The following is a 25,466-nucleotide window of genomic DNA, read 5'->3' as shown; positions in this document are numbered from 1 at the left end:
ACACTCGCCTTGGGAAAAGTCCAGTCCCCTCACTTAACACACCACACCAAAGGATGGAGAATGCAAGAGAGTCGACAAGGGACAATGAAACAGGAAAAGGTTTTATATACAGTTCGGGTAAGGGTGTATAGCCTCCCTTCCAGTCTTCTGGCTCCAGCGCATGGCTATGATCTGGGGCTGAGAATCTCGGCAGGCACTCCATCCCACAGTTCTAGCTACAAATGAACTGCCGGATGAACTGTTCCAGCTTCTCCTGATTTTCCCAGCTGGTGAACGCAGGGGACAGGTAGAGCATGGGGCCTGCAGGGCTGGGCGTCTGCTGCAGCACCTGGACCATAGAGAAGGGCTGTGAGCGCCCACCCGGGAGGCTGTGCCCATCCCTCGGCAAACTGCCGTGAGACCTGGGGACCACTGGGCCTTAGTGTTTGAGTGCAAGTGCTGCCTCTTAAGCCCCCCAGGGGTAGGAGAGTGGTTTAGGAGACCAAGAAGGCCAGGAAAACTATCCTACCTTCTCCAACTACTGTCACCATACCTATTCTTCCCAGAGCAACTCTCTCAGGGTGTAGGGGTGGGAGGCAGAAGGATGGTAAAACTGGCCCCTCTTACCCCCAGGTCTCTGAAGGTCCAAATAGCACTGATGGCAAGATTTGGGTCTGCGCACTCTGGAAGGAAGAGAGAAGTGAAGGCTATAGGGAGTGGCAGGGAACCACTGGGAATAGGCTTGTGTTAAGAAGGAACTAACCAAAAAGATAGGGCTCAGACTAGATGTGAAGACCCTCTCTGTACCCTGCAGCCCTCCTTCCTGGAGTTGGGGTTGTCACTGACCAGCAGGGGGCAGCAGCCACCTGCAAACCCTCCCCTGCCTTCAGGGAGTCTGGGCTGGCCGCTGCAGACTCACCAAAGAACCCTTCCTCCTGGGCAGTGGCCTGCAAGAACTGGAACAGCTGCTCAGCGTAGCCCGACTCTGTGGGAGAGAAAAACCTAGGCCTGGGGCCCCTGCACAGCCTCTGCCCTGAGCTCTCCCCCCTCCCTCTGTGGAGAGCCAGGGAAGCGTGGGCCTCACCTGTATCAGGCAGCTGTCCCTGGTGGAGGAAGGTGGCAGCCTGTGCAAAGGCCTTGAGCAGCGGGCTAAGCAGGCGGCACAGGAAGAGGAAGAAGTCAGGGCAGCGTGACTGCTGACTGAGCTGGAAGGGGACAGACCAGAATGAGGGCAGCTCCCACTGCCTGCCTGCCCCCTCCTTCCACTGTGGTTTCTCCCAACTTACTCTGAAGAACCGGCCCTCAGCCTCCTCGAAGTCATCACTGTCACTATCAGTAAAGTCTCCACTTGGCTTCCACAGCAGCTTTGCGCTTAAACGCTGCCGCCCTGTGTCACAGGCTGGCCTGGAGCCTGGGGTCTGGGGGCCATGGGAGTTATTGGTCCCTAACAGGTTCAGCCTTGAGCCTCCCACTTCCCCAGACCAAGTACATAGTAGACCAGGCACATGGAGGTGAAACCAGAAAAGGAGACCCAAGGAGCCCAAGAGGACACCCAGGACCACACTAGACCGTGACACCTGCTGAGCCAACTTGCAGGGTGAAAGGAAGTGAGCACTGACTCAAGAACCATAGTTCTGTGGACAAGAAATGGGGGGGGGGGGGTGTGTGGCAAACAGGAGGTATGCACAGAACCTCAGAGGTACAGCTGTCCAGTCCTGTCATGATAGGGAAGATGTGGCAAATCCAGGGCAAAGAAGAGCAGAGGCGGGACCCAGGCTTCCCTGTCTGCCAGGCCAGGGACATGTCCACCCCCATAGCACACTAGGGCAGAGGAAGAGCCTGGGGCAGCTGTCACTCTGGGTGGGAGTAGGCAGCCAGGCCTCAGTCGGACTCTGTCTCCGCTCCGCCTACCTCCTCGGCAACCAGGAGCCCACACTGGATGAGACGGTCCAGCACTTCCTGACAGTAGCAGTAGGAAGACTGACAGGGCTGAGGAGAAAAAGCACCCGTATGGCCTCAAGAGAACCAGGAAATGGGCAGGAGCCCGGCCAAAGCAGGGCCAGAGACCTCCTGCCGTAGGAGGATTAAAGGGGTTGGACTGGGCAGGCATGGGCCCTGGACCTCTTCCGACAACCACGTGGGGGGAGGCTGACGGGACAGGGCTGACCTGTAACAGCAGCAGGTCCTGTGGTAGCAAGTGCAGCAGCAGCAGGATCTGGTGGTACAGCTCGTTCTGGCTCAGCAGCTCGATGCCCTGTAGCTCCCAGGGTCCCTCAGGCGGCACCCTGCCTGCCAACAGTCCCCGGACAGCACAGGCTTGGAGAGGAGAGGGCCGCGAATGAAGAAGGAAGCCACTCCCTCACCCCTACACCCGTCCCACCCAGCCCAGGCCCCGGGGACGCACCACCCACAGCCTCACTCAGGAAGGCAGGCAGCAGCTCAGCACTCAGATGTGCCAGGTGGGTGAGGCCGGGACCCAGCCGAGGAACTACGAGCAAGTCCCCCTGATGGACGCGGAGGAGGGTCACATGTGCCTGTAGCAGGCTCAGCGTGTGCTGCACAAGGCACCGCAACTGCCCTGAGAAGCCCACGTCAAAGCCACGCAGTAGCGTCTCCTCGGTCAGCCAGGAGAACTCCCCCAGGAGCTGTGACAGGAACACACCCTGCGGTGGGGTGGGGGGGGGGGGAAACGGTACAGGAGCTGAGCAGGAGGGCCACACCCCCTCCCCCAGCCCCTACTACTCTGTCCCCTACCTTCTGGTGCTTGAAGAGCAGCAGTGTCGCCATGATGGCCGTGCTCATCACTGCCGAGCTCATCACGCTGGCTGGGGCCGCGGTGGGAGAGGAGTGGGAATGCTGATCGGGGCGCCTGAGGCCCAGCAGCCCACTCCTTCCATCACCCAGCGAGTCTTCCTAGTCAAGAACCCTCCTCCCCCAACCCGTAGCAGCAGCCACACACCCCCCACACAACTCCACCACAGGCAAGGGGAGAGAAGGCCTGGTCCCTGAGTGCCACCCTTTCCTGTGGAGAACCAACATTTATCAAATACATGCTGAGAGCTCAGGGACCATCCCTGCCTCACAAGCCTACTCAACCCATAGTCTTCACCACAGAGAAGGCACTCAAGAAAGGTAGTAAAGAGAATTCGGTTAACCTAGTATCTGCTTTAGAGGGTGCTCTTAAGTCCCTTATATGTGTAACTCTGTGCAGCTGACATCACCCTCATTTACAGCTAATGTAAAGTGAGGAGCCCAAGGCAGGGCCAGGTATGGCCTTGGGAACGTGGCTCATCCAGGCATCTGCCCCCTGCACAGTGCATCCTCCATGGCTTAGCCGGCCTGTGTGCACTCCTTTAGTGGCTCCCTCCTGTTCTCCCTGGCTGCCCTGGCTCCCCAGAGCCAAGAAAGCTTCCACTCCTCTTCACACGTCCCAAGTGGGCCACACAGGAGTGGGCATCAGGTGCAGAAACCCGTTTGGAATGGAGGGTCCCAATGACTGGCTGAACCAGTAGACACACTACTCAGGAGCCTCCCCTGAAAGGCCCGGATCCCCTCACCATTCAGGACATGACAGCTCAGCCTCCTGACCAGGAGCTGGTCCTCTTCCTTGAGCGCCAGAAGGGGCCCAGTTGCTGGAGTCCACTCCTGCTCCTTCTCCGTGTCTGGGACAGTAGTGCTGGGATAGAGACACAGATCACAGGATAAAGGGACCAACCTTCCTCAAAGGTAAGGATATTTCCCCATCCCCACTCCCAAGGCAAGAGGTGGCCCATGTAACTCTAGCCCCTTCCAGGCCTATCTGCCATGTCCCGCAGTCAGGTTATAGGCAAGGAGGGAGGCCTGGGACTGTTCTAGATGACCCATGGATAAATGGCGAGGGAAGGCTGGAGGAAACGGTGATGTGTTTGTGGGTATGGGGGAAAGGGGTGCCAGCTTACAAGCTGGACTGACAGGGCTACCAGCCTTACCCGAGACCCACACATGCCCATGCCCCTACCATTGGCCCAGCACGATGGGCTGCAGCAGCTGCTCCAGGGTCTGCCTGCTGCCCCAGCAGCTTCTAGCGTTGATGGTGTATTCCTGCCCAGGACAAGGCTCTTAGGTGGCCTACCCTGGCCCACCAGGAAACCTGCACATAGCCCACCTGAGGCAGGCAAGGCTATCCCTGCAGAGGGCTTTGAGGGCCAGGCTGCCAGAAGCCACGGGACAGACCCCAGGTACTCCCAGCCTTACCCAACAGGCTGCATACCTGTAGGGAGAAGGGCTGGGCCAGGTGAACACGGACACAGACTGGGCGGCTGCGGCCCCAGCCTCGCAGGATCCGCAGGACAGCCAGAGCTCCTGTCCACAACCCCAGTGGGGCCGAGGCCTGCAGGGAGGGAGGGGTTGAGTGAACAAATTTCCTGGGGTCACTGTTTTCTGCTCTGCTTTATCTTGGGCCCAAACTGGTACATGACCATGACCTCTTCAAGCTTATTTTCTCAACCATGAAACAGGAGAAATCCCTCTAACTGGGTCTTGTGAGGATGCAATGACTCAGTAACTATAAGGGCCTTGGCAAGTGCCACAGGATGATGATTGAAGAAGTCCTTTGAATTCTCCCCTTAACCCTAGCCCTAAAGGGAACTGGCCACAGGACACAATAATGTGTATCTTCTCATGGGGTACCTGGGTGGCTTGGTCGGTTAAGTATTCGACTTCGGTTCAGGTCATGATCCCATAGCTCATGGGCTCGAGCCCTGCATCAGGCTCTGTGCTGACCGCTCAGAGTCTGGAGCCTGCTTTCAATTCCATTGTGTCCCTCTCTCTCTGACCCTCCCCTGCTGCTTGCACTATCTGTCTCTCGAAAATAAATTTTAAAAATTTTAAAAAACCAAAACAATGTGTATCTTCTCTAGAGATGGTACCCATCTGGGGTCCCCAGGGCAGGAGGGTCTCACGTGGTATGCATCACAGGGTGCATCTGGAACCAGATCATAGGTGATGGCCACTGGCACCAGCATAGCATCTGGGACAACCCCCACCTGGACAGCCTCCACCACCAGTCCCAGCCAGGTTTGGCCCAGGGCTGACAGCCGAGGCCCCAGGACCCCAGGAGGCTCTTCCAGGAATATAAGCAAGGGCTGCTTGCTGACCAACAGCTGCTCTATAGCCTGGAAGAGAATTAGGGGAGGCAGATATCAAGGCCAGAGCAGCAACAAGTCCCTGTACTCTGGGCTGGCCCCACTGGAACCACTGGGGGCACTTACGGCATGGACCACAGCCTTTGTAAGGACTCCCTCAGAGCTGTCCAAGGTGAGGTTGGCCTCTGGGGGCAGGAAAAGCCCCCCAAGCTTCTTTAGCAGAGCTCTGTGGGGCACAAGGCAAAACTTGATGAGAGAAGGGGCTCCGGAGATGGGACCAAGGCAGGATAAGCTAGTGAGAGCTTTGGCCCACCACGGCCAGCCTGGATCCTGCCTGAATATCCTGAATCCAGGCATGGCCTTAGGGCTAAACCCTCCATCTGAGCCCCACTGGCGGAGATGGCAGACTTGGGAACAGAGAGACAATGAAGAAGGCTTCTGGGCAGCTGCAACATCCCCATACACATCCCCACACACACCTGCCCTGGGCTGGGGACTTCTGCCTTGTATGTCTAGGGGCGCAAAGCTTTTACCTGAGGGTGGGAGAGCAGGTGCGGGGGTCCCAAGCCACACGGAGCACACCCAGGCCTTGGGAGAGCAGCACAAAGGGCAGCAGGATCCCATCCAGGAGGGACTTGTGGGTAGAGAGGAGGACAAGCGGCAAGCCCTGCTTGGGGACAGCCAGAGGGAAGTGCCAATCCGCCCCCACCCTGAAGATGCAGGAAGCTGAAACCCAGCACCTCCGGACCCAGGGCAGCCCCAGAGGGAGGGAGGGTTCAGCTGAGCAGTTCTTCCTCTGAGCACATTTCCCAAAAGTAGAGGAGCTCTGTCAACAACTTTTAAGGTAATGCACTGACATAATGGTTAAGACCATGATGAAAAGACGTTAGAGGAAGCCCCATGGGAGCAAGACCGTGAGACACGAAGAGAAGGTCATCAAAGAGCAGTGGATTTTTCCCACCAGCTGATGGGGCTGGTCCCAACTTGGGGCTTGGCTAGCCTCTGCTCCTCTGTTCCCGCCATCCCCATCCCAATGGAGGGCGGGCCTTACCGCCTGGGCGGCCTGGTGGACCATCTTCATCTGGCCCTTGTGGAGCTGCACGTTCAGGAAGACACATTTCAGGAACCGCAGCAGCGCCCAGCTGAATAGCCTGGAGAGGGACAGCCAGTCTGAGGTTGTGTCTGGGCCCCACAGGCCCTCAGAACGCTGCCCAGCACTCCTCTAAGGCAAGTACTATTACTGTCCCTACTTTATGGAAGAAGGAAGTGAGCCTTGAGGAGGTTACAGAAGCTGAACAGTAGAGAAAGCTAAGTGGTGGTGCAGAGGCTGGAAGGCAGGCCTGACACCAAACTCCACGCCTGTGAGGTGCTGTTACTTTCCCAAGACTTCATGGTGCAACTGCCTCAAATCAGCTTCAGGGCATCTCCTGCCTCCATTTACCCCAAAGGAAATTAGAGTACCAAGACCCTCTCTAGGCATAACCTAGCCTGGTCTTTGAAAACTGCTGGGAAAAGTGAAATATAAAGGAAGGAGTTAGTGATACAAAAAGGGGAGAACTGAAAGGGCCAAGTCCCTGAGGCAGCATCCCCCAGAGGCCCAGTGGGGGGACTGGTGGGGAACGAGGACAGAAGCGTAGACGCAAGCACCACAGAGACGTGGTGGACAGGCAGCATGCCCTCGTCCAGTGGCTTCTATTTCTCTATGAAGCAGAAGATGGGGGCATCAGCTGACAGTGGGTAAACCTGAGGAGCAGTCTGGATCAGTCTGGGCGAATGCTATGTGCCTCTTTGAGAATCTCATAAAGGAAACAGAAAAGGCAGGTACAGAAAAGGCAGGTAGCTGAGTCCAAACAGAACCAAGTGACTCCTTCACCAGGACATTATCATCATGAATTCCAATGCTCTGGAACTGAAGCAAGTCTAGGAGGGAAGAAAAGACAAGAGACGGGCTGATGACCGGTATAAAGATGGTCAGGTCAAGGGACTAGAAGTCTCAGCAAAGTCAAACAACTGTCACATGGAAGGCTGGTCAAAGTTACTGACAACCTCTACTTCCTGTCCTAACCAAGCAGTTGACCACTGAGCACTTTCAAGACAGCTAAGCACCACGCACAGCCCTGTGCCTTCTTTCCCTCAGTGACTCATTCATCTCTCAGCTTTAAACATCATCCGTATGCTAAAGCTTTGCAAAGCTATGCTCCTGGCCCCAATCTCTTCTGAGCTCCAGACTAAGCAACTACCTCTTCAGTGTCTCCAACAAGTCAGGTATCTGAAACTCTTTATGTCCAAAACATCCTTTGTGGGCCAAACTCACTCCTCCCCAAGCCTGCCTCCTCCATCCACAACACCAGGTGCTCTGCCAAAAACCTGGCTCTCCCGTGATTGAGATCTCTTCCCCTCATTGCCCCCACCCTCAATCCATCAGGGAGACCTGTTAATTTCACACTGGTCTCTCAATCCATTTTTCCAACCCCTATTGTCACCACCCCATGCCCCATGGATGGCACCTCACCTGGACTAACAAAGCTTACCAAATAGTCTTCTGTTCTCTACTCTTGATTCCAATTAGTCTTGTCAGTTCCTGCCTAAAACCTTTCCATTGGTTTTCACTGCACTTAAAAATCAAATTCAAACAACTTGAATGGCCCTGCATATCTTGTCCCTTCTCTCAATTTCGTCTCCAACAGCTCTCTCTCTCCCTCACTCACCAGCTTCCAACCCCATCAGCTTCTTGAGCAAACCTGGCCCTTTCCTATGGCCACAGCTCATGCTATTCCCTCCAGGACTGTTCCCTCCATCCTTGCCCCCTCGACGTTGACTCTTTTCCCCTTTGTGTCCCTGGCTTACAAGTCTCTTTCTCCCCTGCAGGTATTCTCAATCCTAGCCCTTGTTCTGTCCTTGCAGCCATGTGTTACTCTGTCCCAAGCGTCCCTCCACTCTCCAGGAACAGTGCCCTGCATCTCAGAAGAGCTCAGACCTGTGTTACAGGAGTGTGGGAGAGAGCATGGGAGCCTGTAAGATGGAGGAAACCAGCCACCTCACCTCCTCCACAGGAACCTGATCTGGGGAGAGAAAGAAGAACAGAAAAGGAGCTGAAGTCTGGACCACAACCAAGGCTTCCTGGGGTGACCCCCAACCCCCTATCCTCAGGACAGAGAGACAACGCCAGGCCAGCAATGGTAAGAACCTGGGCTGGAAGCTGACTCAGGTCAAAGCCTCATCCCATACCTGACTGGCCCCACCAAGGAGCCAGCTGTCCTCAAAAGGTCTCACAGCATCTTCAGGCATTCCCTCGGGCTCTCTGGTAAACACACCATCCAACTTCCCGGGAGGGGAGTCTAGTCTTTCACCAACACTCACTTTCCAGAAGGGCAGAGGCCCCAGCCCAGAAAAGAATGCCCCTCAGCACAGAGTTACCTGAGTAGGAAGGGGCAGGGTGGAGCCTGGATATGGCCCAGGATGCGCTGTACGTCTTTCTTCACAAGGCCTGACACCTGGCCTTCTCCAGCCCCTCCTGGGTCCCTCCCTGAGATGACATTCTGCACCCTGTGGTGTGAGGAGGAGTGGTGTTAGGCTGGGGCAGGACTAAGATCTCTCAGGTAACTTCCCTCAGCACCACAGCATCCCGACGAGCACAGATTCCAGTATTTATCCTACATCTTTAAGGAAGGGCACCAGGCAAAGCTAATGCTCTAGAAGCCAGCCCTCTCAACCACCCCTACCTAGAGCATTTGTCATCCCTTCAAGGGTCTGAGAAGTGCCATCCAGACCCCAGTCCATGCCTCCTCACCCAGTTCTTTCCATGATCTTCTCTGGGGCGTCCCGACAAGGTGGTATGTGCTGCTCCAGTGACCACAGAAAACAGCAGAGCCTCCGAACCAGCCAGCCCCGAAACCTGAGCACAGCCCCCAGAGCAGGGGGAAGATGTTTCAGAGGGCCCACGCTTCACTAGGGTCTACAGAGCATGCTCCATCAGAAAGGGATCACACCCGAGTCCCACGGCCTGAGAACACCTGAGCTTGGCTTATCATGGAGCAGAAAGAAGCAGCACCTGCCCCTCTGTGCCCCCATCCCTCCCCTCTCCCTGCTGAGTGGGGTACGGGTTTGGGGCCTGACACACTGTGGGCAATCCATAAATGCTCACAGAACAATCTGCAGGAGAGTTCCAAGCTGCCTCTCCCCACCTGCGGGTATGGAACAGAGGACGGGGGCCCTTCTTTTTCCACCAAAGGGAAAAATAATGACACCACAAAGCAGGGCCCCAGCAGCCCTGCACCCAAGGGCCCTGCCCACCACCCTCCACCCATCCCCCAGCTCTGACTACCTGGTGTTCTCCTCCTTCACCAGAATCACGTTGCAGAAGCCTAGATCCATTATGCTTCTGTGAAAGAGGGACTCCTGCACGAGAGGGGCCAGGGACAGCATGTCCTTGGGGGGGGGCCTTCACAAACCAACAAAGGAAAGCTCCTGCTCTATCTTCTGTAGTCTCTGCCTGATGAACTATTGAGTATACCAGGAGACAATTACACCACAGCATTTCATTTCTCATCTGGAGACTTCCTCAGGAAGAAGAGTTCCATGGTCAAAACAGAAGTGTTGCACTCTCTACAGAATCAGCCTCTTGGAGCGTAGCATATAAAGTCTCTGAGAAGTTCTCTTATCAACATCAGAGAACATGTAGCCTGGATCTCTGCCAGGACCCTGGGGCTCATCAGCACCAGCACATGGCATGGACACAAGGTCTTCAAGCATGTGTTGCATGTTATGTGACTTTAGTGTCCCCAGAACAGAACAGTAAGACTCACGCAGGCATGGCCAGACCCCAGCCCTCTGGCCACACCCTAGCTCCTCTCTCTGCACTTCTCCACCCAACTCTCCCAGGCCTGGAAGCCAGCCCCAGGCTAACAATACAACCAACACGGGTGCATCCATCCCCTGGAGAGAAGAGCAGAGGCATGGGCAGGAGAGGGCTGAACTCAGAAAGACATAAAGGAAGCTGCTTCCCAAAGCCATGGCTCTCATAGTCAAGTTTCCCCAAGCTTCCTGGATGGGGCCCAGCCCCAACATCACTCACCCAGCTCTTAGGAGTGCAGGTCTGGCAGCAGCGACCCACAAAGGGGCGATATTTCCCCAGGAATGGGGTAACAGCCTCCAGTTTCATCCCAAAGCCTGAGGACCACAAGCTGGTCTGGAAAAGGGCCACAGGAAGAAATGAGAGGTCTCAAAGTCCTTAGCAAGGGGAAGGAAGTTCCAGAAGTGAGGGGACATGGGAGGGGAGGGGAGAGGACAGAGGGTACTGGGGGAATGGGAAGGGCCACACTACCTCCCGGCTGTTCTGGGTGTTCCTCTGCTTGGTCTGGAGTCTGGCTTCCAACATGGTATCCATTGGGGGCCTATAAAATCTGGGAACTAGCCACTTCTGCGCCTCTCTCCCGCCCCCCACAGGAACCTTACCTGGGGAGAGGAAGAAGGATGGAGGGGAAACTGTAGTTTGGGCCACAACCAGAAGTTCCTGGAGTGACTCTTCCTCAGCCCCCACCTCCAGAACGGACGGACAATACCTGGGCCAGGAGGAGTGAGAAGCCAGGATGGAAGATGGAGGGAGACTGGCTGAGATCAAAGCCCCACCCTATACCTGACAAGTCCTACAAAGGAAGCCAGCTGGCCTCAAAAGATATCACAACGTCCAGATCAGGGGCTCCCTCAGGCTAACATGAAAGGGATCAGCTGTCTTGCCATCAACAGGCACGCTGCCATCTCATAGTACAGACGGGGGTGACAATGGAAACTGAGACCCCTTCTGTGCACAGGGAAAGAAGGCTGGATTGGCAGGAAGGAGGCATCCGACTGCTAAAGAGGAACAGGACCATCATCACAAGGCTACCAGGTCCTGCTCAGCTGCTCTTCCCTTTGCACCAGAAGACAGAAATGTATCCATCCAATCATGGGTACTAGGTGGGGGACAGTTGGGGGCCAGAACACAGACCTGTTCCCAAAGAATGCTCATCTGGTTGGGAGCAAGACAGACTTTTCCATAGTGGATCCCCTCGTAATAGTACTCTCCACAAACGCTCCCACCTGGTATCTCCTCAGCACCCTCTTTCCCACCATAATACTCCCCTGAACTAACAAACAGCTTTCCTCCCCAAAATGACTCTGAACTCCTCCGGGCCTAGAAACTGGACGCTAAAAACCCCTCTGACCAGATTTCTCACAATGTCGCTGATGGGTAGGCTGATCCAATTATTTATGTTACCCCACCACACAATGAACAAAATAACCATGTGGAAGCGCCTTCTCCCTTCCCCGTCATCCCACCAAATTCTGTCCATGGCTCTCCATCCTTGATGCCTCTGGATCACCCTCTAATTTTTGCCTCTGTTCATTGATTCCCCCAGCCCAAGCTTGCTGGGCAAGAAGCCTCCTGCAGGGCCAAGGTTTCATTTCCCCACATCATCTGAAAGTCTCCTGGGGGCAACAGCTGCACAGAGGAGGGACCCAGGAAGTGCTGGATGGCAGACTGGAACTTCCTCTCCCAGAATTCCCCTGGGTCTCTCCTCTTCCCAGTTAGCACAGTTTAGAACCATGAAGCCAAGATGCAGGAGGATGGAAATTCCTTCAGTGCACAAGCTCTGGTAGACTCATTCCAAATGTACTTCCTACTTTGAAAAACATTCTCACAGCCCCATTCACAGACACTTGGCACAGGGAGCTCCCAAGCCAAGGCTGCAATGTGAGGAGTTCTGCCTACTCTGCAAGGAGGATGTTTTCTCCCCAGCCTCAGACCACCCCCACTCTTAAAATCTAGCCCCATTAGAGCCGTGCCAACCCTAAAGGGGCAGCGTAAAACACGGGCAAGGGGTAACTCCCATTCACCCCGAGTCAACTACTCAGCTCATAAGATCCAGAGGTCAGTTCTGGGGTAGATCTTTCTAGTGCTCAAGTCCCCAAAATAGGGGCTTCTGTCACTCTGTAGCTCCTGCCTGGACATCTATAGCAGAGGTGGCAAACTGGCATCCCAAGGGCCAAATGTAGTTCATATACGTATTTTACTTGGCCACATAACGTTCTAAAACTTGATTAATTAACTTCGACATTTAAAGCTAGTGAGCTTGCTCTATTAAAAACAACAGGTTTCCGGGGCGCCTGGGTGGCGCAGTCGGTTAAGCGTCCGACTTCAGCCAGGTCACGATCTCGTGGTCCGTGAGTTCGAGCCCCGTGTCAGGCTCTGGGCTGATGGCTCAGAGCCTGGAGCCTGCTTCCGATTCTGTGTCTCCCTCTCTCTCTGCCCCTCCCCCGTTCATGCTCTGTCTCTCTCTGTCCCAAAAATAAATAAACGTTGAAAAAAAAAATTAAAAAAAAAAAAACAGGTTTCCAACTACTGCTGTTATACTAAAAAAAAAAAAAAAAAAAAAAAAAAAAAAAAAACACCCCCCAACCTGAGGGGGGGCGTGTCTGGCTTGGCCTGGGCTGGCTGAAGCCCGGAAGCACTGCCTTACCATTTGCCACATCAATCACACCTGATACCCAGCCCGTGTGCACAGCTGTGTTTGCAGCCCCTGGTCAAGGGGATAACATCCAAACCCGCTCTCCTGTGTGGAATGTCTGTTCCCCGCAAAGAACCGCAGCCTGAACATGGCGTGCCCAGGGAACGGAGGGAGGAGCGGGCTCGGAACTCGGGCCTCTCACCAGACCCCTCGCAAAGCGTTCCCCAAGCTGTCTCAAGATAAAGAAAAAGCCACTGCGCCAGTGGCGGGGTCGAACGTCTGACCTGGACGCGTCTAGGCTGCCGGGAAGCCACAGTAGGACTCATCTGGGCGGCAGGCCCTGCAAAGTCCGCACTCCGTCCAACCCTCGCCAACCCCCCACAAAAGTCGCCCGAGCCGAGCTGGCTCCCAAGATGGGAAGGCCCCGGAACTATCCTAGACCTGGTCTGACCTGCCCCAGCGCGGGAGCAAACCCACGGTTCTCACCTCACACCCGCCGCGAACTCCCGCCAAAACAGCAGCCCGTGAAGACGCCGGAAGGCAAGGGCTGGCGGCCTCTGCGTAGCCGGCTAAAAGGGAGCCCCGTTCACCAATTGGAACGCGCACCAGGCTCGGAGGCCCGCCCCCGCGGCGCCCCGCCCCGCCACGCCACGCCTACGTCACGCCGCGCCACGCCACGCCACGCCCCACGCCACGCCACGCCACGCCACGCGTGCGCTGCTCGGCCACGTGATCCTTCCTGGGGGCGGGGGCCGAGCTGACTGTAGGCGGGGCGGCTGCATTCTGATGGCATGGAAGTCGCGTGCAGGGCACAGGCTCCTGGGGGCATCCCTGTTTTTGTGCTGCGCCCGGTTCGCCCTTCCAGGCAGGTCCTGTGGGGACGTGGAGACCCCTGGAGACGTCCTTGAGACTCGAGGATACCCGAAGGTTGAACAAGGACTCCAGGGCAGCCAGTTTCTAATAAATGAGTTTCTCTCCCGGGGTATATATGGCCTCCCAAGCTGGAGTTCAGCATCTAGCAAAATTCCAAGTTGGGAACGTTTAGAAAAGAGAATCACCAGAAGCCAGTTATGGATCATGGAAAAACAAGTCAGTCCTCCCCAGTGTCATTTCCCTCCTTGGTTAGAACTCTAGACCATAGTCAGGGACGAGCTGCAGTCACCAGGTACCTGGGTTTCAGGTGGTCCTGTGACCCGTTTATTTATTCGTGTGGTTATTGGATTGATACCCAACTCATGTCTCGGCCCTAAGCTTCAGGTGAATGAAGACTGCATTAACCCATTCATCTTTTGACTGTTCCCAACACACATCAGGGGACCCGCAAGTAGCAGGCAAACCATATAGAATAAATGAGGGAAGGAACAATGACGGCTGTGTTCCCCCACTGCTCCCCTGTAATGAACGCACTTGATGCACAAGAGAAACCCAGTTTCAGAATATTGTTGTCACAGCATGAGCAAAGCCACATGGAGGCCTGGCTGTGAGAGAGAGAAAAGGTGGTTCACATCCCTTCCTCCTCGACTCACTGCCCTTGATGTGACTGCCCCCAACCTACCCCTCCAGGGTGTAGCCATCTCTCTGCCTCCTTTGTGCCACTTTGCGTAATATCTACCCAGGCTGTATGTTTGTGTCCGTTGACTTTAACCCGGGTTTGCGGTGCCCTTTTGGCACTTGCAAAATCCATGTTTTCCATGATACCTTTCTTTTCTGGGTGCACTGGCCACAACTAGATCCTGCGATCCTGAGGCTGAAACAAAACAAAAACAAAACCACCTTTATTTAGAAGTGGTGGGTTGACTCCTAAGAGAACAGATTTGAGTTTACCTGACACCCCCTTTGTTCTGGGAACACTATCTGTATAGGCCGTTGAATTTCACAGTTATCTGAGGTAGGTTCCCACCTCTCCTCCTGAGGGAGATTCAATGTTGAGACGTAGCCCCAAGCATTCCCAAGATGCCTCAGACTGGAGAGTTGCCCGGATTGTGACAGCAGAAACCAAGCCTGTCAGTGAGCAGAGTTATGTTCTCAGTCATGTTGCTACTTTGGAAAAAAAAAAAAAATGTGTTTTGTTTTTGTTGTTTGCTGTAATTTGGACATTTGAAAAGAAACCTCGCCTCTCAGACGTGGATCTGAGTTGGGGAATTGAAGATTCAAGAAGGTGCAGAAAATGTGGAGCTGCCATGCAGCCAGACCTGCAGGCCAGCTGCTGCGGAGAATGACTGTGACTGACCTGACCTTGGGAGAAACAGAGCAGCTCATTTGGGCTTGGACCCACCCAACCTGGACGGCAACTCAGGAGCCCCAGACAGAGAAAGACACTCACCAGGGGGTGTCAGAGAAAGAGTCCCTTTCTCAGATTACCACCTCCCTTTCCGGGTCTAGGGGCTCAGCCCAGTTACCTTTGGAGGTAACCATTGGGTTGTGCTCTGTGTTGCACTTCCCTTCCACTGTTCCAGAACCTTCCATAAAGTCTTGTTAAATTTTGCAGTAAACTGCACAGTTGAGAATGGAGGAGTGGCATCCGGGTGCTGGAGGCTGGAAAGTGGGAAAGCTGCAAAGAGATGCTCACCATCTCACTCCCTGGCCGAGGTTGGCAGATCTGTGGAAGAACACTTGAGCCAAGAAGCTGGGGTGGGGGATGGGGAATGAGGAGTGGGAATATGAAGTCCTTGTATAATAATTGGAATTCGGGGTTCTAGGAATGTCAGAAACAGTGTGAAAAGTTAAAGGCTGGATGGCCTGAGGAAGGAGGGTGTTTTGTGTTACAGGGCTCAGTCCTTCACCCCAACATCTTTATCCACAACTTGAATATTGACCCAGAAGGTGGGTTTAGCATTCTAGAAGATGCCATGAAACCATTAGGAATAAAAGGTATTTGCTGGCAGAATTAGGGTTCAAAGAGATTCTGTGAAATGGGAAATTAGAACCAAAACCAGCCTCGACCTAAAAGTGGTGATCCTGAGGAATGACAGTCGAGCGGAGTGGGCATAAAGCTGGACTTGTTGTTGTGGTCTCTGTCCAGGGGCACTCTTTTCTTCTCCACCGATCATAACTCAAATAAACCCAAGCCAAAAGATAATGGGTTGGCTCACATAACTAGAAAGTGTAGGTGTGCTAACTTCAGGCATAACTGGATCCAGGGATCAAACGATGTTGTCAGTCTCTGATTCTCTCTTGTGTGTCTACACTACTTGTCTCTAATTGGTTTTATTCTTCTTGACACTTCTCTCCTATACCAAGATGATTGCCAGCAACCTAAGACCCATCTGCTTTAGCAACCTTAGAAAGAAATGTCTGTCCCCCAACATCCATATGAAAACCCCGGGGAAGACTCTGATTGGTCCTGCTAGGATCGTCTGCCCACCCTCTGCCCAATCACTGTGTCTAGGGAGTATGGTGCCATATTGGTTCCGCCCAGACCACTGCCCTTTCTCCCTAACTATGCAAAATGAGAGGGGAACACCTTGATTGACCACCACAACAGGAATGGGATGTGGAGAGGTTGATTCCCTCACGGAAGCGGTGCTGGCTGAAAAAGCAACATGCCCGTCATGGTTTCTGCTGCTGACTTATTACCAACGCTAGGCTGGGACCATTTGTTTGGTCTCTGCTACGTCCCAGGGCCAGCACTGTGGACTCTTGATAAATATTTGTTGAGTGATGAGTGAACTTCCTTCTCTGTGGACCTTAGTTCTCTTCTTCTATTGAATAAAGATAATAATCTGTCTACTTACTTCGCATGGTTAGAATGTGGCTCAGGAAGACTGTGGAGGGGATGGGTTTGGAAAAGCATGATCAATCCTCCAAACAACCTTGATGATGGTGAACCAGCCAGTGCCACCATGTGATGCTGGCCAGGAGGGTTGGACAACCCTGGGGAAAGCCAGGAATCGTTCTGTTGTTCTGTGATCCCCTTGCCCCTTGCTCTCACTTCAAGGGAACCCAACCCTTCTGGGTGGGAAGCTCAACTTCCCACTATATGCTTTTTATCCATCATACTTGGATTTCGTCTACCCAGAAAACATAGGTTCTGTAACAGGATGTTTCCCTTCCTATTGCCCAACTTGCCTGGGATCGGAGGAAGTGGTGCTGAGTAACATTCTAGAGCCACTCTTTCTTCCTGTTTGGAGATCAACTCCTAGCATTGATTTAGCAAACTCCATCCATTGCCTGCTAATTGTTAGGTGGGAGCAAAGTGTGGGTGTAGACACTCCCCAAGTAGAGTCATCTCATGCTCTTGGGAGGGGTGGCCTAATATACGACGATGTTACCTCTCCCTAAATTAATCTGTAACATCGCTGTAATCCCAATAAAAATTCCAGCTATGAAAGCTTACTCCAAAATGTGTGAGGAGGAATAAATTTCTACGGATGCCTAAGTAAAAGGGGAATGGACAGGAATCTCTCTCTCCCAAATATTTAGGCATACTACAATGACGTTGTTTAAAAACAAACAAAAGAACAGTCTGATGTTAGTGAAAGAACAGACAACCCATGGGGACATGGTGGAGAGTTTAGAAATGGATCCCTAGGGGCGCCTGGGTGGCTCAGTCCGTTAAGCGTCCGACTTCAACTCAGGTCACAATCTCGCAGTCCGTGAGTTCGAGCCCCACGTCGGGCTCTGGGCTGACAGCTCAGAGCCTGGAGTCTGCTTCTGATTCTGTGTCTCCCTCTCTCTCTGCCCCTCCCCCGTTCATGCTCTGTCTCTCTCTCTCTGTCTCAAAGGTAAATAAACGTTAAAAAAAAAGAAATGGATCCCTAGTTCTAAGGAAGCTTAATATACGATAAAAGGTGCATCAAAGTCTGCTGGTCTTACTGGGAAAATTCTGACTCGCTTTATAGGGAAAAATGATGTTATCCCATTAAAAGGAGAGTGCTCAGATGGTCAAAGAGTCCATGTGAATGGCCGAATGATAAAATTGATAGGAAAAAAAAAAAAACACATGGAGGGGAATATCTATGAAACCCAGAGCGAGGAAAGGATTTAATAGACAAAATTTCAAAGCACAATCCATAAAGCAAAAAAAAAAAAAGGGGGGGGGAGGAGAGGGGTACTTTACTATATCATAATGAAAGATATCTGTCCCAAGTGACACATGACAAAACGAGAGAAGATATGTGCAAAGTCTAGAATTTACAAGATTAGTACAGCCTTAGTGTACAAGGAACTCCTGCAAATCAGCAAGAAAAATAAATGAACAAAGGATATGAGCAGGCACTTGTTGGAAGAGGAAACCCCCCCAAAATCTAAGAAACCTATGTGGATATGGTCAAAATCACTAGCAGTGAAATTCAGATGATAACAATAAGACATCCAAACAGACTTTTCCCTAAAGAAGACATACAAATGGCCAAGAAGCACATGAAAAGATGCTCAACATTGCTAATCATTAGGGAAATGCAAATCAAAACAATGAGATACCACCTTGCACCCATTAGGATGGCTACTAAGAAAACAGAAAACAACAGGTGTTGGTGAGGATATGAAGAAATTGGAACCCTTTGCAGCTGTTGGTAGGAGTATAAAATGGAAACATGGGTAAACAATGTAAAATAGGAAAAACGATGCGGTAGTTCCTCAAGAAATTAAGACTAGAACTTCCACGTGATCCAACAATCCTTTTTTTTTTTTTTTTAACGTTTGTTTATTTTGAGAGAGAGAGAGAGCAGAGGAGGGGCAGAGAGAGAGGGAGAGAGAGAATCCCAAGCAGGCACAATGCTCTCAATGCAGAGCCTGGCACGGGGCTCGATCCCACAAACTGGGAGATCACGACCTGAGCCAAAAACCGAGAGTTGGAAGCTTGACCATCTGAGCTACCTAGGAGCTCCAAGATATGGCAATTCTAATTCTGGGTACATACCCTAGAGAATTGAAAGCAGAATCTCCAAGAGATATTTGTGCACACATGTTCATAAGCAGCATTATTCACAGTAGCCAAACAAATGGAAGCAACCCAAGTGTCCATCAACAGATGAATAAACAAGCTGTGATACATACATACGATGGAATATTATTCAGCCTTAAGAAGGAAGGAATTTCTGACACGTGCTACAACACGGATGAACCTCGAGGCTGAGAGAAATAAGCCAGGCAGAAAGAGACTGGTGTAAGTGTATGATTCCACTTATATGAGGTACCTAGAGCATTCAAATGCATAGAGATAGAAAGCAGAATGGTGGTTGCCAGGAGCAGAGGCAAGAAGGAAATGGTAACTCAGTGTTTAATGGGTACGGAGTTTCTGTTTTACAAGATGAAAAGCATTCCTGAGATGGGCGGTGGTGACAGCTACACAGCGGTGTGAATGCAATTAACAACGCTGAGCTGTATACGTAAAGTGGTTAAGATGGAAAGATTAATGATGTGGATTCTTCACCATAATTTAAAAACCACCACCACCCAAAATATCATGCTACACCTACGTGGTAGGCAGAATTCTAAGATGAGCCCCACTGCCCAAGCGCTGTATAATTCTCTGCCCTTGACTACGGGCAGAACTTATAAGCTTGCCTCTAACCAGTGAAATATAACAAAGGGGATGGGATGTCAACCCCTGATTAGGTTATGCATTATGGAAAAGGTGAAGAGAATTTGCTGATGTAATGAAAGCCCCTGGTCAGTTGACTTTAATTTACTCAGAAGGGAGATTATCCTAGGAGAGTCAAACCTAATCATGCGAGTTGTTTTTTAAAAAGGACGTGGAGGGGTGCTGGGTGGCTCAGTTGGTTAAGCATCTGACTCTTTTTTTTTTTAACGTTTATTTCTTTTTGAGACAGAGAGAGACAGAGCATGAATGGGGGAAGGTCAGAGAGAGAGGGAGACACAGAATCTGAAACAGGCTCCAGGCTCTGAGCAGTCAGCACAGAGCCCAACGTGGGGCTTGAACCCACAGACCAGGAGATCATGACCTGAGCCAAAGTCGGACGCTTAACCGACTGAGCCACCCAGGCGCCCCAGCATCTGACTCTTGATATCAGCTCAGGTTGTGATCTCGAGGTCATAGGATCGAGCCCCCAGGTGGGCTTTGGTGTTGTGGAGCCTGCTTGGGATTCTCTCTCTCTCTCTCTCTCTCTCTCTCTCTGCCCTCCCCCCACTCTCCCTCATTCTCTTTCTCTTTCTCAAAATAAATAAACATTTTTTTTTAAAAAGGATATAGAGATCAGAGACTCTCCTGCTGACCCCGAAAAAAGCAAGCCACCTTGAGTTCTACAACCACAAGGAGATGAATTCTGCCAACAGCCTGAGGCAGCTTGGAGACAGTTCTCTGTCTCTTTGAGCCACCGATGAGAATGCAGCCTGCCCAATACCTTGATTGCGGGCCGAGCAGGACACCCGGCTGAGCCAGACCCAGACTCCTGGTCCACAGAAAATAGGAGGTAAAAAAATGCATATTATTCCAAGCCACGCCGTTTGTGGTAACTTGCTGCACAGCAGCAGAGAACTAAGGCAATCTTGCAGACAGGCCAGACTTAGCTGAATAAAGCCCAATGTCAGTGTCAGGTGGAAATGTGGGGATGTCGGCGAGGGTGTTGCGGTGGAGGACAGACCAGAGCAGCCGTGGTGGAGATATTGCTGTGAAGAGCACACAGCCCTACAACCCCGTGACTCCATTCCCAGGTAGAGATGCAAAAGAAGTGGGCGCAGGTCCGTAGGACGTGTATAGCATGATGTTCTGGGGACAAGGGTTGTCAGAGAGAACCTAGGTGTCCATCCCGGGGAGAGTGGGAAGAAGCATGGGAATGGCTCACGCCGTGAATTATGCAGCAGGCAGGAGAGATTAAATGCACACATAGCAACGTGGATGGGCCTTAATGCTGAGTGTAAAATGTGAGAAATGACACCAGAACCAAAACACTACCATTTGCAGAAAAAAGGAAAAAAAAAAAAAAACCCATAAAGACAATATCCATCTTGCAAAAGCACCTACAAGGGGGTGGAGGAACGAGTTCCATTAGCATGTTGCCTCTGCGGAGGAAGGGAATGGAAGTGGGGTAGAGATAAAAGAGAATAAGGAAAACAAGAGAGGCGTTTTATATTGACCAAAGATGATAATGCACCGGGGAACTTAACTCCCCTTGAGAGTACAATGAACTGTACCTGAGGCCCCGCAGCAGCTGAGGCGACAGTAAGGTCCACTCCCGCAGAAGGAGACAGCTGGGCAGGGAGCCAAAGGACAGGGGATGCTAATGAAGTGAGACATTAATTCTGCCCCAGAGGGAGTCCTGCCTTTATATACGTAACGACTTGTAATGGGAATGACAGAGAGCCTAAAATTGTTCAATTTTGTTTATTTATTTTTAATAAAGGGAATTTATCGGCTCAAATGACCTAGAGGTAGGTTTCAGGTATAGACGGATTCAGGAACTGAGATAATGTCATCAGGATGTCCCCGGGTGCTCTTCCAATCGGCTTGCCTCTGGGTTGTCTTCCTTCTTAGGCTGACCCCATTGGATGACAAAGATGGTCCCTAGCAATGCCAGCTGTACACTCTCCAGCCAACGAACCCAGAAGTGTGGGCGTCCCTCGTCCAGAGGTTCCCACAAAAGTCCCACAACTAACCCTGAGTCACGGAGTCACATGCCCACACCTGAACCAATCCCCAGGGCTCTGATGGCCACGCCGGGGTGGCATAATCACCTGGGACCGTTTGGGAATCCTGATAGAGAGAATGGCCCAAGCAAGAGCTTAGCAACATGAAGACAGAACAGCAGAATATGAGGTTGCTTGCTGCCTGGCTCAGGCCTGGCCGTCCCAGGGAGGCAGGCACCATTAGAGTCTCTGAGCAGAAGGATCAGATCTGCAATTTGCAGACCACTTGGCAGCTAGCGGTGGGTGGCCTGGGGGCCTCTCGCATTTCCTCTGACAAAGAAAATGCCTCCAGAAGGGCCCCCCTCTAAGCCATTCTCCCTGCCAGAGTCTCTTTCCCAGAAAGCAAAGAGGCTAGCAGGCTCAGAGTGTTTTCAACCTAAATGGTTGGGGGAGGGCCCTCTTGGGGTCCTGGGTCATTGCAAGAGAGCTCATAAGGAAGCAAATCTATATAATCAGTTGCCAGAAAAGTACTTAACTGGCCTGTATTCATCCTGCACCAGGAGAGCTGCAGAGACAGAATGGTCCCAATCCCTCAACAGCCCCAGGGTCTGGGGATTCTCCAGCACTTAACCACCAGCCTTTCTGCCCCACCCGGCCCACGAGCACCTGGTGGGTGGCTGCTGCATTGTCTCTTGAGGGCACTGGGGGCAATGCTGGGCCGCGCTGGGCAGGGCAATGGAGGGGGGAGGCATGGGGATCTGAAGACCTTTCTTTATGTGGCCCCCACGACACCTCCCCTCAAGCCACATCTCCCGCTGCCTGGGGTTTTGAACGCAGTTCTCAGGCTTTTTCATGGCCGTAGTGGGCAGCATGTCGCCTAATGAACAGCCAGCTACAAGAGGCTGAGCTCCAACTGTGGGCAAAGAACAGGTAGCGCTGCTTTCCCCCCAGAATGGGGAGGCTTGGTGCGGGTCTGCACCTGCCTCTGGAGCAGGAAATGCAGCAGAGAGAGATGTACGGATTGATTAGAGTGCTTTCAGCTGAAAGAAATAGAAGGCCCAACTCAAAGGGGCTTCAACAATAAAAGAGAGGTCGCCTGCACGAGGAAGCCCCGAGGGAGGACGGCTCAGGGCTGGTTAGTTCAGTGCTACAGTGACATCAGTAGAGACCCAGGGCTTTGGATGCGGAGCATCAGAAGCTCCAGGAGGAATGAGATCAGCTGGAAAAAAAAAAAAAATGGGTTTGATCTTATAGACAGCTTCCCGTGCTGTCCTCAATGGGCCAGCTCTGCTCTTGGGGCAGCTTCTCTCATGATCACAGCACGGCTGCCACAGCTCCAGGCATCGCATCCAGACATGACTGCACACAGCAGAGGAGACCACCTCTTCCTGGTTTACTCTTCTTCTTCTTCTTCTTCTTCTTCTTTTTTTTTTTTTTTTCTTCTCCTGGTTACATCTTGTTAAGAGTAAGGGAACTTTTCCCAGAATCCCCCTAGCAGCTTCTGTGTCTTATCTCACTGGCCAGAATTCCATCACACACTCATTCTTGGCCAGTCTCCAGCAGAGGGCACTGGCTTACAGGGTGTGGACTACCCCAACAGTACCGGATTCTGACCCTCCAGCAGCATCTGTGACACCGAGACGCAGAGGTTCTTCCCTTCACAAGTCAGTGGAGAGGGGTTTGGGGTTCTAGCCCTGTTTTCTTCACCAATCAATGTCTGATCCTGGACAAGTCGGATCCCCTTGTCAGTCACCCACGTGGCAGGCATTCACAACTTGCAAACACACCCCTGATTCGGCTTGGTGGCAATGCGCCCAGCCACAGGAGAGATCACGACTGTGTAAGCAGTTGTGACAGTACCTCTGCCCTTTGTTAAATACGTGCCTGGGCAGCCTCCACTGCAACGAGGTGTAACCATGTGACCCATTCCCAGGCGATGACACAGAAGGGGGACCCGGCTGCGGTATTTCTGGAAAAGATGGGGAAGGCCCTCACCTCTTTTCTTTCCCCTGCCTTTCTCCCTTCTTTCCAGTTTTGTTCACCGGTAAGCGAGGACGTGACTTTTGGAGCCGTGGCAGCCATTTTGCAATGAGGGAAATGCCAAGAAAATCTCAGACCTGCTAACCTCACATTGTCACGTTACTGGGCTGTGAGACGATCCTAAAACCACATGGATTTGTTACGTGGGTAAAATAAACTCCCATTCAACTAGGCCTCCATTGGTTGAGCCCTCTTTACCGGTAGCCAAAATACCTTAACTGACACGGAGCTCAGTTTCTTTACTAATAAAATGAAATGACTGACTCCCGTGGTGGCCATCTTCCTTTGGGTTCTCCTCTTTGATGAAGGAGTCCTCCTAGAATTTCCCCTATTAGACCACCAAGGAACGCCAAGTTCCTGCCGATCTTCCGTCTGTCGTTGCAAACCTGATAGTGCCAAATGATGACAATAGAGAGTCCCTGAAGCCCTTTCCTTTCCTGCCGGGAAACTCCATCCATGACCAAAAGGACACGGGTGAGAATCAGTCACAGGCTCATAAAACCACAGAAGCCTGACAATAGCATCTTAAGCAAATAAGCTTTGGGGTTTTTTTTTTTTACCTCAAGTAAGAAGAAGTCCAGAGGCCAGGAGGCCACTGGGGTTTGGGTGAGGTTATCAGGGACCGGGGTCCTTTCAGCTTCCTACCTTGTCATCCTCGGCAAGTGCCTTTGTCTTCATGGTCACAAGACGCCCGTTGCCTTTTCAGGCAGAGCTTCATGGTCCAGAGAGGAATAAGGGGAAAGGGAAAGGCCAAAGGGAAGAGTCACCGAGTCTCACAAGAAATCCCTACTCAGAGGCCACCTGTCATTGGTCATTTGGGTTGTGTAACCATCCCTGGCTTTGAGGGAGAAGAAGGGGAGAATGGCTGTTGGGTAGACAACTAACCACACGGGCCACCAGGTTTGGGGTCAGAAGAGCTGGGGTACAGTCCCACTACTTGCTGCTGCCTCTGTGACCCTGGCAGTTGGGTGAAAGTCTTGAGTCTCAGGAGCCTCATCTGTCTGGCATCCGCACGAGGGTCCCCAAAAGGCTGGGGTGCTAGTTTGGGGACCCGGGGTTGGTGTGGGAATGGGAAGGGTGGCTTACTCGGGCTCTTTTGATTTCAAGTGATAGAAACTCACTCAACTTCTCTACAGAGAAAAAAAGAGGTGGGTGGGGATTTATTCTGAGGATGAGTGGCACATCTCAGACCCGCTGGGCCAGGGGAGCGGTCAGACCTCAGGCGGGACTGGACCACAAGCTGGAGAGCCCTTAGAGACAGGAGCCGCCGCCCTCTCTGGCTCTCCTGGCCTCGGGCTTGCCTCCAAGCCCGCCTTGGCTTTTTCGCCCATGCTGTCTGCACCTTCTATCCCTCTGGACCAAGAGAGGCTTCCTCAGCCTACAGCTCCCACGTTCCCCTGGACAATGGACTGCCGGCGTGTCTGCATTCTTACTGCGGATTTGTGGGGAAGAGGGTCTGATGGTGCAGCTCATACTTGCGTCCACCTCTTATCCCATCGGTCCAGCCGTAGGATTAGCTGAGGCTGACTAGCACACCCGAGACAAAGCACTGCCCATCAGGGGAGGGGTGACGCAGAGGCAGGAGAGTCCTCCTTGGGGTTACGGGAGGCAGGGTCCCGTGGGAAGGATGGCTGGTTGAAGGCCGACTTTATGCATTTTTTTTTTTTTTTTTTTGAGAGCGTGCAGGGGAGAGGGGAAAAAAGAGAGAGAGACAGAGAGAGGATTCAAAGCAGGCTCCGCCCTGACAGCGGAGAGCCCAACGCGGGGCTCCGTCTCAGGAACTGGAGCACAAGATCGTGACCTGAGCTGAAGTCGCTTAACCACTTGAGCCACCCAGGTGCCCCCGGACTTCACGTGTTCTTCTATGTCCAAAGTTTCATTCACTTCAGTCAAGTCGGATGCTCCCTCGCCCCTCACCCCCTCTTCAAGATGGAATCCGTTTCCTTGGGACCATATGATCCCAAAACAGCTCCCAGGAGACCGTGGGGGAGGGAAACGGGGGAAATGAAACATGTCCCCACATCAGTCACCTCCAAGATCTTGCCAGTTTGAGCAGGACAAGAAAGCAGATGGGAGGCGGAAGAATGAACCTGGATGAATGCACGTCCTGATCCCTGGAAACAGTTATGCGACACAGGTTATACGGTAAGGCAGAATTCTGGCTGCAGAGGGAATGAAGAATACCGGGCAGCTGCCCTTAAAATAAGGAGATGATGGGGCGCCTGGGTGGCGCAGTCGGTTGAGCGTCCGACTTCAGCCAGGTCACGATCTCGCGGTCCGTGGGTTCGAGCCCCGCGTCGGGCTCTGGGCT

General features: G+C 52.6%; 1 protein-coding gene across 5 annotated transcripts; it reads right to left on the bottom strand.

The window, feature by feature from the left end:
- Positions 1-82: 82 nt before the first annotated feature.
- Positions 83-14,268, bottom strand: LOC121044410 (glycerol-3-phosphate acyltransferase 2, mitochondrial). 5 transcript variants are annotated; one of them, XM_040496656.1, is made up of 22 exons: positions 14,145-14,268; positions 10,426-10,556; positions 10,177-10,290; positions 9,427-9,500; positions 8,893-8,997; positions 8,520-8,648; positions 6,154-6,253; positions 5,636-5,769; positions 5,229-5,328; positions 4,920-5,132; positions 4,229-4,348; positions 3,977-4,059; positions 3,537-3,655; positions 2,734-2,804; positions 2,384-2,642; positions 2,147-2,295; positions 1,891-1,968; positions 1,266-1,397; positions 1,064-1,184; positions 899-964; positions 607-662; positions 212-328 (listed from the first exon to the last, which is right to left on the bottom strand). In XM_040496656.1, exons 1-22 carry the CDS (start codon positions 14,161-14,163, stop codon positions 212-214), a joined length of 2,490 nt encoding a protein of 829 aa, XP_040352590.1. In that variant the 5' UTR covers positions 14,164-14,268. The 5 variants fall into 5 exon arrangements, with proteins under 5 accessions (XP_040352587.1, XP_040352588.1, XP_040352590.1 ...); XM_040496657.1 differs by lacking the exon at positions 14,145-14,268 and adding an exon at positions 13,076-13,228; XM_040496658.1 differs by lacking the exon at positions 14,145-14,268 and adding an exon at positions 12,874-13,062.
- Between the last annotated feature and the right edge of the window lie 11,198 nt (positions 14,269-25,466).

Source organism: Herpailurus yagouaroundi, unplaced genomic scaffold (genome assembly GCF_014898765.1).
Source record: "Herpailurus yagouaroundi ecotype Mexico unplaced genomic scaffold, PumYag 188, whole genome shotgun sequence".
NCBI lineage: Eukaryota > Metazoa > Chordata > Mammalia > Carnivora > Felidae > Herpailurus > Herpailurus yagouaroundi.
The sequence above is the reverse complement of the archived record's forward strand: the minus strand, read 5'-3'. Positions and strand labels throughout refer to the sequence as shown.

What these genes read in the sequence shown, in the direction of transcription:
- LOC121044410 (XM_040496656.1), bottom strand. An exon ending in ACACCCAGAACAGCCGGGAG is followed by an intron (nt 10,291 to 10,425) that starts GTAGTGTGGCCC and finishes GCCCTTTTCCAG; the next exon opens with ACCAGCTTGTGGTCCTCAGG. An exon ending in CCCAGCCCTTCTCCCTACAG is followed by an intron (nt 4,060 to 4,228) that starts GTATGCAGCCTG and finishes TGTCCTGGGCAG; the next exon opens with GAATACACCATCAACGCTAG.